This window comes from Phyllostomus discolor, chromosome 2 (assembly GCF_004126475.2).
Source record: "Phyllostomus discolor isolate MPI-MPIP mPhyDis1 chromosome 2, mPhyDis1.pri.v3, whole genome shotgun sequence".
In the NCBI taxonomy this organism is placed as follows: domain Eukaryota; kingdom Metazoa; phylum Chordata; class Mammalia; order Chiroptera; family Phyllostomidae; genus Phyllostomus; species Phyllostomus discolor.
Genome location: NC_040904.2, coordinates 115,660,411 through 115,676,374, shown reverse-complemented (window position 1 = coordinate 115,676,374; position 15,964 = coordinate 115,660,411). Strand labels below are relative to the sequence as shown.

Genomic DNA, 15,964 nt, shown 5'->3' with positions numbered 1-15,964 from the left:
GTTTCTGATCCTAAATGCAGCCACTGCCAACATTTTGGTGTGTGTCCCAGCCCTTTTCTAAGTCTCTATATAAAGATGTGTATGTAAGTACCCCATCCTCAACACATAGGATTTGAAACACAAATGTGATTGTACTACCTACATATAATGTTTAGAGATTAGGTTTTACATCAAACAATAAATCCCACCTCAGACTCCTTAATAGCTGTGCAATATTCCACAGTGTGGACAGACTGTAAGTAACTATTGTAGTGGATGCAGTGGTGCACCACCCACATTCCCTTCAGGGCCAGGCATTCAATCCTCCCACCAAAATGTTGGAGTCTGATACTGCTGGCTGAACCCCTCTCTGGGAATTAATTGCCTCCAACCAGAAAGATGTACCCAAGCCAAGTCGTGCCTACTTCTCAGTAGGAGCCCCTGTGGGACTGGTTAAAGTTTTCATTCCTCTGCCCAGTTCTACTTCCTTCACTTTCCCATTTATATTGACCCAGTGGGCATTCACTAATGAATTTCCTGCACTCAAATCTTTATCTCAGAGGCTGTTTCCTGGGGAATGTGACCTCTGCTAGTTTCATTTTTTCACTATTATAATAATGAAAATATGTAAGCATTTCTTCAGAACAGATGCCTATACAACATTATGTAGTGTCAAAGGGCACATTTAAAATTTTGGGAGGTACTATACTATTGCTTTCCAAAATGGCTTTACTAATTTGTACTACATAATTATTACTTTTCCAGGACTTTCAGTTCTAAATGAACAAAAAAAGCATGAGGATGCTGTGTGAGATAGAGAACTGGGGAAAGCCTCCAAATGATGGTGCTAAAGAGGATGATGAAGGTTGGGTGACATTTATGTTATGATGTGCTTACTTTGTGCCAGTTATTGCTTTTACCTAGGTGTGTGGCTTCATTGTAATAAGAAGCCAGTGAGGTTTGGAGAAGCTAAGCACCTGCCCAATGCTATGTAGAAGTAATGGATTTTCGACTCCCTTCTGGATAGTCTAACTCCAAAGCACTCATGCTTTTATACAGTCTTCCTAGCAGCCCACAGTGGAACATGTCACAGCCTATTCTACTATTATAATATCTGGAAACAGACCTTGCTGATTATGAAGGTAGAAAGAACATGTCCTTTTGAGCCTCATAGTGGCAGAGGTGACTTACATCTCTGTGCCTGACATTAAGATTTAATTCACACACATTTATATTCAGAAGAACACTGGAAAACTGCTGGGGATTTAAGGGCAAAAAAAAAAGAAAGAAAAAGGATGGATAAAGCCTCTCATGAGGGGCTGGGCACTTAACCATGTAATGAAGGCATTCCTTAGTAACTTCAGAATGAGCTACAGAATTTATGTGAAACAACACAGATGCAGAAAATAAAAGAAACCCAGAGAAGAGAAAGTGAGAAAGATCTCAAATGAACAAGAGTGTAATAAACCATCTGAACTTAGATGTGCAAAATAGAAATGAAATCTTATACCTTCCAGCATTTAATTATTCACCATAGACCCTCTGGAAGGGACAAAGATGAATAAAGAGGCAGCTGTGAACATACAGAATAGAAATCATATGGTGAAATAAATGTGAAAGATAGATATGATTCAGAAAGTACACAAGAAATAAAACTTTTTTTTAAATCTAGAAAAGAGGCAATTTTTGAAGAAGTTGGAAATGCCCACTAACTCTGGTTCTTCAGACCTAAATGACAAAGCTCAGGACAATGTTGAGGCATTCTGAGGAGACACAGATTCTAATAGTTGATGGAGGGGATTCCTCTACAGCTTTTTGCTTCTGACAGCTAGTGAAGAAATGTGTTTACGGGGTTCTTACTCAATGCCAGTTCTCAGATCAAGAAATTTATCTTATTTACTGCTTTCCCTACCCCCTTTTCACACCCATTTTATAGATGAGTAACTTGTTCAAGAGCACACAAACAGGTTAAATTCAAACTCAAGATAGTAAGTTTCCATCTTTCCATATACATGCTGGCCATTTGTATGTCTTGGGAGAGTGTCTGCTCAGGTCCTCTACCCATTTTTTAATTGGTTTGTTTTGTGGTTGTTGAGTTGTATGAGTTCTTTATATATTTTGGATATTTAACCCTTTGTTGGAGGTGTTGTTTGCAAATATCTTCTCCCATGCAGCTGGTTGACTTTTTATTTTATTCAGTTTCTTTTCATGTGCAAAAGCATTTTAGTCTAATATAGTCCCATTTATTTATTTTGCTTTACTTCCCTTGCCATTGAGGTCAATTTCATAATATCTACTCTAAGACCAAGGTCCATAAGTTTACTACCTGTTTTCTTCTATGTCATTTATTGTTTCACATCTTATATTTAGGTCTTTGATCTGTTTGAGTTAATTTTTGTATATGGTGACAACTTCACCAGCTATTATGAAAATACAAACCTAAAACAGAAGATACCACCTCACACCTGTTAGAATGTCTGTTATCAACATGACCAGTAATAACAAGTGTTGGAGAGGCTGTGGAGAAAAAGGAACCCTCATTCACTGCTGGTGGGAATGTAAACTGGTACAGCTGCTATGGAAAACAGTATGGAGGTTCCTCAAAAAACTGAAAATACAGTTACCATATGATCCAGTAACACTGCTTATAGGTACCTATCCCCCCAAATTGAAAATATTAATTTGCAAAGGTAAATGTACCCCCATGTTCACTGTAGCATTATTCATGGTGGCCACGGCATGGCAAGTGTCCATCAATGGGAAGGATATAAAGCTGGAAGCTACCAATGAGCAAGTACAACAAACAAACAAAAACTCATAGACAGTATGGTGGTTACCAGAGGGAAGGGGTGGGAGAGAGTAAAGGATAAAGGGGTCAAATATATGGTGGTGAAAGGAGATTTGACTTTGTGTGGAAAACCCACAATGTGATACACAGATGATGTATTACAGAATTGTACACTTGAAACCTGTATGATTTTATTAACCAACGTCATCCCAATAAATTTAATTAAGAAAAGACAATATGTTTACAGAGGCCAAATCCCCACATTTCATGCTCTCTTGCAACCTTCTAGCCGGCTGACTGGACTGGATGAGGCAAAACATCACCAGGTAGGGGTGCTATTGGGATTCATGAGTCATATGCTTCACATATCTTCCTTGGAAACAAAACAGTGCTATTCCCTTAAGAAATGTAGGGCATTCGCTTTTAAGAATTTAAGCTTTCTGGGCCTCATTTAAATTAGGAAAGATTTATAGAGAGTTAACTTAAGGCAAAACAAACATACAAACAGCAATGACAACAAAAATAAACCCAACACACTTCTTTAAAAGTTAAAACTTTGAATTTATAAATAATTCTAAAATATCTATTAAACATTTTTAATAGTATTTTGGATGGTAAGAGTAAAATCAATGGAGTTCTTAAGTATTTAATTAAATGTTAAGAGAATTCTTTTGAGATAAGCCAGTGACTGGAAGTGGCCTGTACTTTTTCACATAGAACACACTATTTACCTTGATTAATAACCTTGGAAAGCCATTTAATCTCTTTCTTAATTTCCTTATCTGTTCTATATCGATATAATTTGGAGGGAAAAGTTAATAAGACAATGTATAGAAGTCAAATAGTTACTTGAATCAATGCAGTCTAAAAGAGGAGTTATTTTCTTTTGTGCTAAATTATAGCTTTAGCTATATTATAGCTTTATTAAATGCAAGATACATTTAATAGCTTTTAATCAAATAAAAACATTTGATGAAAATTCTTCAAAATTAATATTACCAGCTCTATCATCACTTTCTATTTTTATCCTCACTTCCCCTGGTCCTATTCATGTACCACTCCGACTCCCAAATCTCTCAATATCACCACAGTTATATGATAGTCATAGTTACAGCTATAGTTAAAGGTCTGATTGGGGACCAGCAAGTTCGCCACACACACACACACACACACACACACACACACACAACCCATTACAGAAATGAAAGAAATCACGAACAAGAATGCAGAGATTCATTTTTTCCATTGTCATTGCTGATGAATACAGGGATTGATACATTAACTATGCAAAAATGTCTAATTCCCTCTTCTAAAATCAAAGGTAGAATTTTTAAGCTATAAGAGCACTAAAAATGTTCATTCTTTTAAATATTTTCAAGCCAGTTATAAGTGGTTCCTTAATAAATGAATCTACTTATAAATCATCATATTCCTATAATATAAATCCAGCTTATGATCACTCCTGTTTGAAAAGGAGATGGTAATAATTTACTTTAGAAAAAGGGTTCTTTGCTTTGGAAAATAACTTGTCATAGGAGTGACTGTACAGATGACTTGAGAAATTTAAAATATCCAGTTTATGTATGACTTTTCAGAAACCTATTCTTTTATAAGAGAAGGTGTTTAGGTATTTTTCAGAAACAAACATGCAGGAAACAAAAAAAGCAGAAGCCGAAATACCGGAATTGCTTTGGAAAACAGAATTGAAAACATAAGTGCAAAGATTGTTCAAATGAATCAGAGGCTTGTCTAGATTACATAGTCTGAGAATTTATGGGAAAAGAGAGCAGCTTTTGGCCACAGCTGAAATTTCGAATGGTGAACATGCCATGAGGCGAGTAATGACTGCAGTGTTGGCCACTGTCTTGGCAGCCGGGTCACAGCAATGGCACTGCCTGGCCCTCCAGCCTTCCTTCTGAATAGATGAGTGTGATGAATGTAAATTGATACACAAATATTTGCTTAAGATTAAGTAAAAATAGATTACGGCCTATGTCCTAATATTTTTGTGACTAAAGATATTACTGAAATTGAGATTATGTCACTAAAGTATCAAAGCATTTATTTGTGCTCCCTAAGGAAAAATACCTAGAATTATTCATAGGAATGCCATGTAACAGTTTATGAGATGACATGCAATGAAATAAATCTGGCTATGAAAGTTCAAAGCAAGTTCACTGGAAGAAGGGCAGCAAAGAAAGGAAAATTATATTATTCTTATTTTTGTAAAAGGAGTCTTGAGTTATACATTCTAAATATGTTTTTTTAGAATCAAAGAATCATGTGAAATTTATTCTAAGTATGTAGAAATACCTGAAAATAAAAAATATTTTGGAGAAAGAGATTTTTGCAAAACATGTTATTTTGGTAATATCCCATAGGTCTAAATAATCTTTCATAATGTCAACATTAAGAAATAAAATGACAGAAAAATCAGTTTATGTTCATCTGCTATAACTTTTATGGCGGTTAAAGTACATAGAAATTCTGCAGCTAAGATTATGAAAAATGGAAGCTGTAGGCATGAAATATTATCTATTATCTTCAAAAAAGAAAGATAAGCATTTTATATAGTATAGTTACTTTACATTTATTAAAAGTAGATGTTTTCTAAAATTCTGTTCCTATTAATTTAGAACAGAATAGGTTAGAATTTAAAACTAATCCACTTTTATCCCCTTCTTCTGGCAGTTCAAGCAGCCATTTTAAATGCAACATTTAATTTAAAAGGAAAAGCAATAGTCTGTATGAGTCTTTCAAAAATAAATTTCAGCTGCCTTCTTTCAAGTTCTAAAATTTAAGCTCTTTTCTTGGGAAAATCTTATGTGATTTGAAATCTTCAAGGGTATCTTCATTAACCTTTGTTTCATAGTTACAAAATTCCATAAAGTACAGTGCTAAATGGTTTTGCAGAATGACTACTTTATATAACAAGGGCAGTGGTATCAACAGTGTGATCTGTGGAACCTGGGATGCCACATTTCTTTCCTTTCTTCCATTCTGAAGTTTTTGACAAGGTGGAGTAAACCTTTTCAGGCTGCTTTGTGGTTTCAGTTTGCTCTCAAGGTGGCTGAAGGGCTTACTGTTAACATCTGTCACAAGCATTTCAAGAAACTCCTTTAACATATCTTCTTGGTCATTTTCAAATTCAGCTCTAATGTTTGACTATGAATTTCCATGCAAATAAAGGAAGGGTGCTATAGCAATAAACCACTCTCCTGTTGAACATGAAAAATCAATGTAGCTGCACACTTATTAGTAGGGGTCTATCTGCTTGGGAAATATAGGCCATTTTGGATTCCCATAGAATTTATTATGCACAGATAATTGCAGAAACAGTAGGCTCTCAGTTATTCATATCATGAAGACCAACTCTAATTGTATTTGCCACTGACCAGCAGTCCCCGCTTACAGGATTCCTTCCATACCTGCTTCCACATACAGTCGCTATAGCTTTGAAGCAGCCTGATGCAAGTTGGTAGGAACCTGTGTAGCATCGGTCAATCGCCCAATTGAAAAGATTTATTTGGTCAGGATTAAGTTCCAAGAGCAAGACGACAACTTCACGGCCAAGTTGATGGACCTGAATACATGGAGGAAAGCAATTATTCATGTTTAATGAAAGGCTATTCCAGGAAAAGACACCATGTTGAGCCTAGGCAATATTGAATGGAGTAAAATAGAAGTGGGGACAGAGCATTCATCTTGATTTATTTTTGTTCCACACTTCCCTTTAAGAGGCAGCAACTGAAACCAAATAGTGGAATGTATGAGCTGAATGGGACCCTGTATAAACCTGTCACAGATGATCCACTCACTCGGGTCATTAACTCCGGAAAGACAGTGAAGACTCTGGCTATGTTTCTTCTTTGTATATAAAGGGCTTCTGAAAAATACATGTATTTGGCAAAAAACTTAAATATACAGAAGGAGATAGCCTTTATGTAGCCTTTATGCAGTCTTTTAAGAAAAAATATCAGGGGGAATATGTCTAGGAGGCTTGATTACTATATATACTGTGTAAAGCTTAGCTGGTGATCTTTTACAAAGAAATACAGTTATCAAGAATCTCTCCTTAATCATATACTTTCATATAAAAATATCACCACAGGAAAGAAAATAAGATAGTTAATTGATTGCTGAAACTACTGTCATATTTGTTGAAGACTGGTACCTGGAGGCTATACTCCCCTCAGAAAACATTTCCTTGCCTCCGTCGGAAGTTGTCCAGTGCCTTGCCAGTTACAACCACATGGAGGAGGGAAGTTTCTGGCTTTTTTTTCCTACAGGGTATGGGCCCAGTTGGGAGTGAATTCCAATTGAATGGTCAAATATCATCAACCTAGTTCCTCAAGGGGTTAAGATAAACTGGTAATACTCCTGCAAAAAACTTAAAAATAATATTTCATTAAAAAGTTAGACTAGATTGTTTTTATTTTTTTTTTTGGTCTAACATTTAAGTCATTGACCCATTTTGAATTTATTTGTGTGTAGCGTAAGGAGGTGGTCTAGTTTCACTTTTCCACATGTATATCTCCCATTTTCCCATCATTTACTGAACAAACTATCTTTAGTCCACTGTATGTGTTTGCTTCTTCTGTCAAATATTAATTGACTAAAAAGGTGTGGGTTGATTCCTAGGCTCTCTATTCTGTTCCATTAATCTATGTGTCTGATTTTGTGCCAGTACCAATCTGTTTTGATTACTATGGCTTTTTGGTATAGTTTGATATAAGGTAGCATGATTTCTTCAACTTTGTCCTTTTTTCTCAGGATTACTGTTGCTATGTAGGGCCTTTTGTGGTTCCATACAAATTTTTGAAATATTTGTTCTAGTTCTGTGAAATATGTCATTGGAATCTTGATAGGAATTGCATTAAATCTATAGACTGCTTTGGGTAGTATGGGCATTTTAATGATGTTAATTCTTCCTGTCCATGAACATGTTATGTGCTTCTACTTATTTGTATCTTCTTCAATTTCTTTCTTCAGTGTCTTATAATTTTCCAAGTACAGGTCTTTTACATCCTTGGTTAGGTTTATTCCTAGGTATTTTATTCTTTTTGAAGCAATTGTGAATGGGATTGTTTTCTTAATTTTCCTTTGTTTGTTATTGGCACATAAAAATGCAACTGATTTCTGGATATTAATTTTGCATCCTTCTATTTTGCTGAATACATTTACCAGTTCTAGTAGTCTCATGGTGGAATCTTTGGGGTTCTCTATGTACAGTATTATGTCATCTGCAAATAAAGACAGTTTTACTTCTTTCTTTCCAATTTGGATGCTTTTTGTTTCTTCTTCTTGTCTTATTGTTTTGGCTAGGACTTCCAGTATGATATTGAATAAGACAGGTGAAAGACATCCCTGTTTTGTTTCTGATTTTAAGGGGAACACTTGTAGTTTTTGCCTGTTGAGTATGATACTGGCAGTGGGTTTGTCATATATGGCCTTTATTATGTTTAGGTATGTTTCCTCTATTCCCTCTTTGTTGAAAGTCTTTATCATAAATGGGTGCTGGATTTTATTAAATGCTTTTTCTGCATCTGTTTATATGATCATGTGGTTTTTATTGTTCATTTTGTTTATGTGGTGAATCATATTTATTAATTTGTGAACGTTGCACCAACCTTGCATTTGTGGAAACATAGGTAGCAAAATCTTAGACATTGCTTGTAGCAATGTTTTATCAGGTATATCTCCCCCAGGAAAGGGAAACAAGAAAAGATAAACAAATGGGACTACATCAAACTATAAAGTTTTTACACAGCAAAGGAAATCATCAACAAAGCAAAAAGACAACCCACAGAAAGGGAGAACGTATTCACTGATATATATGATAAGGAGCTAATGCCCAAAATTTATAAAGAACTTACAAAACTCAACCCCCCCCCCAAAAAAAAAACAAACCCAACCAAACAAAGAAGTGGCTGTTTGGAGAACATACAGGTGGCCAATAGACATACGAAAAGATGCTTAAGGTCACTAATCATCAGAGAGATGCAAATTAAAACCACAATAATATATCACCTCACACATGTCAGAAAAGCTATCATCAATACATTAATAAACAGCAAGTGCTGGAAAGGATGTGGAGAATGGGGAACCCTTTTGCACTGTTGGTGGGGAATGCAGACTGGCACAATCATTGTGGAAAGTGGTATGGAGGTACCTCAAAAATGAAAAATGGACCTGCCTTTTGACCCAGCAATCTCTTTTCTAGGAATATATCTGAAGGGACCCAGATCACTAATCCAAAAGAACATACGCACCCCTATGTTCACTGTAATGTAATTTACAATTGCCAAGATATGGAAGCAACCCAAGTGCCCATGAGTATGGGACTACATAAAACAATGATGGGACATTTACACAATGGAATACTACTCAGTCATAAATAATAATATTTTACCCTCTGTGACAGAATGGATAGACCTGGAGAACATTATGCTAAGTGAAATAAGCCAGTTAGAGAAAGACAAATACCATATGATTTCACTCATATGTGGAATCTAATGAACAAACTGAACTAACAGGAAAATGGGAATAGACACAGATGGAAAGCAGTAGGACAGCTAAGGGGGTTGGGATTTTAGGGTGTGGAGGGATTGAGCAAAAAGGAAAAAGGACTCCTGGACATGGACAATATTGTGATGATTGCTGGGGGTAGGGGAATATAAGGAGACTAAATGGTAATGGGAAAAAATACAATAAAGATTAAATTAAAAAGGTCAGACTTGAAAGAAAATCATTATTTTGTTTGTGCCTTAGAAGCTTGATATTGGCATAAAATACATAGATAATATATGATTCACAAGTATATGATGAGGTACCTTAACTAAACATGATAATTTGAACACCATTAAGTAAAAACCATGGATTACTAGCACCAGTAAAGCCTGCCTGTGTATTTTCTTACTCACTGCCTCTCTCCACTCCTCAAAAGCAACCACATCCTGACTTTCACCACCATAGTTTGGGTTATTTTTGAAATCTATATATAAGTAAATTATATAGTATACAACTTTGTGCACTGCTTTTTTTCACTCAACTTCTGTTTGATCTACATTCATTTATTCCCAATGATGCATAGCACCCTAATTCATAGTTACTCCCTAATTTAGAGACTGCTGGGTTGTGGGTATACTGTGTTCACCTTTAGTAGATAATACCAACCACTTTTCCAAAATGATTATTCTAGTTTGCACTCTCTATAGCATTGTATTAGAGCTCCCAATTGCTCCATTTCCTCATTGACATTTGGTAACTGTCATTGTTTTATTTTTTGTTCTGATTGGTGAATTTTAACCTTTATATTTTCTTTTTATTATTTTTATTTTATTTTTCAATTAGAGTTTACATTCAATATTATTTTGTATTCATTTCAGATGTACAGCAAATAGTGGTCAGGCAATTATATAATTTACAAAGTAATCCCCACAATATTTCAAGTGCCCACCTGACACCATAGTTATTGTATTATTATTTTTCATATGCTATACTTTATATCCTATAATTATTTCATAACTATCCATTTGTACTTCTTAATACTTTCACCTTTTTCACTCCTCTCCCTAAACTCCCTCACCAGTCTGTTTTCTGCATCCATAAGTTTGTTTCTATTTTGTTCTTTAGGTTCCATGTATAAGTAAAATCATATGATATTTGTCTTTTTCTGCCTGACATTTCACTTAGCAATGACCTCTGGGTCTATCCATATCGTCACAAATTGTAAGAGTTCATTTTTTATGGCTGAGTAATAGTCCATTGTATGTATGACCACAGTTATTTTTTATGCTCATGTCTACTGATGGATACTTGGATTGCTTCCAAATCTTGGCTATTGCAAATAATGCTGTAATGAACATAGAGATGCATATGTACTTTTTTGTTACTGACAGAAAAGGAGGAGAGAGAGATTGATTTATTGTTCCACTTATTTGTGCATTCATTGGTTGATTCTTGTATATGCCTTGACTGCGGACTGAGCCCACAACCTTGGCATGTCAGGATGAATCTCTACCAATGGAGCTACTCAGCCAGGGCAAGTACTGCCAATCTTTTAAACTTTAGCCATTCTGCTGGGTAGCATCTCCTGTGGCTGTAGTTTGCATCTCTGTGATTACTGATGAGCTGGAGAATCTTTTCTTATATTTATCGGCCTCTTATATAACCTCTTCTGTATATAGCTTGTTTTAGTCTTTTGCTCATTTTTCTAGGTTACTTTATCTTATTTATTTGTAGGGGTCCTTTACATATATTTAGATAAAAATTCTGATTTTTATGTGAAAACATCTTTCATGCTATGGTCAGTCTGTTCACACTCTTTAATGGTGCCTTTTGCTGAGTAGAATTTATTAAATAGTCTTTCTTAATGATTAGTATTTTTTGCATCCTGTTTTAAAAATCTTTCCCTAAAACCAGGGATTAAGATATCTTCCTGTCTTACTTTCTAAAAGCTTTAGTTTTTTTGCCGTTCACATTTAGATCTGCGTTCTTTTTTATTCCTGATATCTTATTTCTTCTTTCCTAACACATAGGCAAGAATCTATAGTATAATGTTGACAGAAGCGGTGACAGGGGATTTCCTTGGTCATTTTAATCTCAGGGAACACTGTCAATATTCACTATTAAGTATGATGTTTGCTACAGGTTCTTTTTAAAGATACCTTATATCAAACTATAAAGTTAATTTTTATTCTTGGTTTTGTTAAGAATTTCTCTCATGAATGAATATAGAATTTTAATAAATGCTGTTTCTGCATCTATTGTGATGACCATATGACATTTCCTTCTTGAGACTCTGTTAATATAATTAACATACTATACACTGATGGACATTAAGCCAGTCTTGTAGGTCTTGAATAATTCCAATTGGACATGATGGATCAACTTTTTTATATATCACTGAATTCAGTTTTCTAGTATTTTGTTTAATGTTTTTCTCCAGGCTCATGAATGAAATTGCCTTTTAATTTTATTTCCAGTTAAATCCTTTCCAGGTTTTAGTATCAAGGTTATGCTGGTCTCCTAAAAAACATTGAGATATATTTCCTCTTGAGCTGTTTTCTCTTTAAGGATTTATATTAAGTCAATGAAATTAGTTTCTTAAATGTTGACTTCGTCAATAAAGCCATCTGGTCCTAAAGATTTGTTTGTGGGAAAACTTGCAATTACAGTTTAAATTTCTTTATTGCTTATCTGAATATTCAGACTTTCTTTTCTTCTGGTGCTATGTTTTTCTAGGAATTTGTCTTATTTATTCATTTTTAAAGATTTTATTTATTATTTTTAGAGAGAGGAGAAGAAAGGGAGATACAGAGAAGGAGAAAAACGTCAATGTGAGAGAGAAACATCAATCGGTTACCTCCCATACACGCCCTGGCTGGGGACTGAACCTGCAACACAGGCATGTGCCCTGACTGGAAATCAAACCTTTCACTCTGTGGGACAACACCCATCCAAATAAGTCTCACTGGTCAGGGAAGAATTTGTCCATTTTATATAATTTTTCAAGTTAACTGGCACAAAGATATTCATATATTTTCTTTTATTTTAAATATTTGTAGCATCTATAGTGATGCCCCATTTCCTTTATGATGCTGGTGACATGTGCCTTCTTTCTTTCTTGATCAGACTTGTTATAGATTTATCAATTTTATTAGCACTTTCACGAATTCAACTTTTGGTTTAAATACTCATTTTAATTAATTTTTTCTTTTATTAATTTCTGCTCTTATCTCTTTACTTCCTTCATTGTACTTTTTTGCATTTGATGTTATTGCTTTTCTAACTCCTTGAAATGGATGCTTAGGTAATTGGCTATCAGCCTTTTTTCTTTCTAATATTTGCATTTAAGACTATATGTTTTAGTCTAAGCAAGACCCCATTTACAATCCACAAGTTTAGCATGTAGTGCTTTCATTATTCTTCAGTTATAAATATTTTTTCAGTCTCTCTTCTTTATTCTTTGACTCACTGGTTACCAAGAACAGTGTGTCTTAATTATCTTTTTATTGTTGATTATTAGCTTAATTCCACTGTGATTAGAGAACAGTCTGTGTCACTTCAATCATTTGAACTTTTTTGGAGACTTGTTTTATAGCCCAATTTATTGTCAACCTTGGTAAATGTTACTGTAATTTTTATCCTGATGCATCACAGTAAATTGTGAACAACACTTAAACCAACAGCATTTTGTGGCTGGTGGGAAGAGACTGTGTTGTAAACAATGCTTAGACACCTAAGTAACCTAACTGAGATAGAACACCCTAGACATTCAACAGCAACTGTATCTTTATATAGAAGATTTACTTACTCGTAAATCTTGACAAGCCAGAATGTTGTCAAGCCACTTATACAGGTAGCCATCTGGGGAAAGGCCCACGTTGTCAAACACAGGGCCACAGCACAACACTGCTGACATTGCCTGATAACAAAACACGAAACACTTGGGAATGGACCCTGGAATGGTCTCATGGCATGCAACTGACTTTATGAAACATAACGACCAGACTTATAAATGGTAAGGGTCTTTTAAAGCAGTTATTACCACAAGATTTTAAAGAGTTCCTTAGTAGATTCAATAAAAATATCAGATTCCAAATTTTGGCTTTTTAGAAGAGCTAACCCCATAAACTTAATTTCATAAACATGTAAATTTTATGATTATAACAAATCTTTATGACTATGTCGTGGTATTTAAAATGAACTTATCATCAGTGATGTCAAGTGAATTAATTCTGCTTAGAAAATAGAGCTTTTCAAATTTGCTTTCATGACCAATATTTGATTATGTACTGAACTGACAGACTTGACAAACATTTGACTAATGTACTAAATTGACAAACTATAAAAAACATGGAAATAATTATAATTCTTAATCCAAGATAAAGAATATGAAAAATATAAACTTTAGTTCCTATGAGGGGGGAGGAAGTGATGGAACGTGAGAAGGTGAGATCTTGATTAACTCTGCAATTAGCACTTACAGATGACTATCAGGGCCATGGTGTGAACTAGCTCCACTGAGTCAACCTGAAAGTCAGCAACTTGTAGTGTATGTGACCGAACTGACATGCAGTTAATTTTCTAAAGAAAATTAAACTGTAAGGAATCATCCTTCTGAAGTTTTTGAACAATCCTAGTACTGTAGAAATTTGTTTCTGGGAGCCTTTTAAGATAAGAGACAAAAAAAAGAAATAGATTTTGAACTTGAGAATATACTATGAGGTCAGTCTGGGAAAAGTCTAGCCATTGTTAGTATAATGAGAATGGTTTGTGTGACATCAATGTAACCTGGCAGCCAAGGAAAGCAGACTGGAATGTGTATGCGTGAACAATGATGACTTCACTGTACTAATCAGTGGGGGTGGTAGGTGCCACTGAGTGAACATGAGGACTGTGTGGTCCTCGCATTTAAAATGACTGAGCAAGTAGAGCAACAAATCTGCATCAAATTTTGCATTAAGCTTGAACATTCTTCTGCAGAAACTATTTCAATAATTCAGAAGGCTGCAGCTATGGGCAACTGCTGATTGGCAGCTTCATCATGACAACGTGCTCACTCATGTACCACATCTTGTGCAGAGTTTTTTTGGTGAAACAACAAATCACCCAGGTGACTCAGACCCCCTACAGCCCAGATTTGGCACCCTGCAACTGCTGGCTTTTCCCAAAACTAAAATCACCTTTAAAAGCAACAGATTTCAGACCATTGATGAGATTCAGGAAAACATGATGGGGTGGCTGATGGCAATTGGCAGAACTGTGTGAGGTCCCAAGGTGCCTACTTTGAAGGGGACTGAGGCATCATTGTCCTATGTACAATGTTTCTTGTATCTTGTATCTTCTTCAGTAAGTGTCTCTATTTTTCATATTCCATGACTGGATTCTTTCTGGACAGACCTCATATATATAAAACCTTATTATAACCTATGGTTTTTTTTTTTTTTTAGATTGGAAGTTTATTGGAAAGGCAGCTACTTGAAGGGTTTATCCCTTAAGGAAAAACATATGGTTCTCATATAGAAGAAACATTGATTACAGTGGAAGCTTGGATAAATTCTGCATGTAGAAATTATAAGGCCAATTGGAATATTTGCATATTTATACACAACTATCAATCTAAACTTATGCATGTACCTTTTGGAATTTTTAAGTTTAGCTTGTGTATTTATGTGTGTGTTTACCTGACTTTTTGCATGTGTGCTTAGATTATCATATTATATGATATCATATTATTTATTTTAACATAATTTGAGGCATGGTTATTAGTTTAAGAAAAGAGATCATGGATCTGACAAAAATCATCATGAGGCAAAAGTGACCTACCTTTAAGGCACAATACTGGTATCTTGTGATCTGATGGTTCCTGTCACTGTACCTATCCAGAGGTGTGAACATAATGCTGAAGGGCCCTGCCCACTGGCTGAACAAGATGAAAAGATGGTGCCTCAGGCTTTGCTGGGGGAAAAGAAATCTCCGGTGGTGAACTAGAGAGAAAAACACAGAGTTGAGTCTATGAAACTAAAAAATATAGTGAATACAATTTATGTTACTATTATACATGAGTTTTAAGTTTTGGGAAAAGGATTAATTTCATTTCCTAACTTAAGTTCCCTTTAGGTAATAAAACATGTTTAAAAGTCAGTCAGAATTTTCTTTCTAAGTGTACACTCTTCCCCTCATGCTGCTGTCACTAGCACCTTCTCTCAGAGCTGGAAACAGAGGCAGAAGATGACTCGCACTGTTTTCTCAAAGTCTAGAGAAACTTCCCCTTCCAATCAGGTGCTTACACAGACAATGTTCCCATGACTATTGCCAGTCATTAGGAAAAACTGTGAGGTATAATGTATAGATCACTTAAAACAAACATACTTTAACTGAAGAGGTCAACTGACATTTTACTTTTAAGTCATTAAATGAGGAATATTGGTCATACAATATCAAAGTTATGAAAAAGTAGAAATAATTCACTTGTAGTTTTTATAAATATGTCAAAAGCTTTTAATGACAATCATTAATTTTTACACCAAACTGACCAGATTTTTTAATTTTTTGTGCTTGTATTAGGTGAAATTATTTCTCTTATAAAAATTATTTATTAATGAATTTATTAGGGTGGCATTTGTTAATAGAATTATATAGGTTTCAGGGGTACGATTCAATAATACGACACCTAGTTATTGTATAGTG

At 34.9% G+C, this 15,964-nt stretch overlaps 1 protein-coding gene across 8 annotated transcripts in view; it reads right to left on the bottom strand.

The window, feature by feature from the left end:
• FRY (FRY microtubule binding protein) overlaps positions 1-15,964 on the bottom strand; it is a 406,572-nt gene that overhangs the window by 139,697 nt on the left and 250,911 nt on the right. For all 8 annotated transcript variants that reach the window (XM_036018382.1, XM_036018387.1, XM_036018381.1 and 5 more), the window contains exons 27-29: positions 15,101-15,261; positions 13,086-13,196; positions 6,196-6,350 (exon numbers count right to left, since the gene is read on the bottom strand). In XM_036018382.1, the coding sequence (XP_035874275.1) occupies positions 6,196-6,350; positions 13,086-13,196; positions 15,101-15,261 (427 nt within the window). The remainder of the gene's footprint in view (positions 1-6,195; positions 6,351-13,085; positions 13,197-15,100; positions 15,262-15,964) is intronic.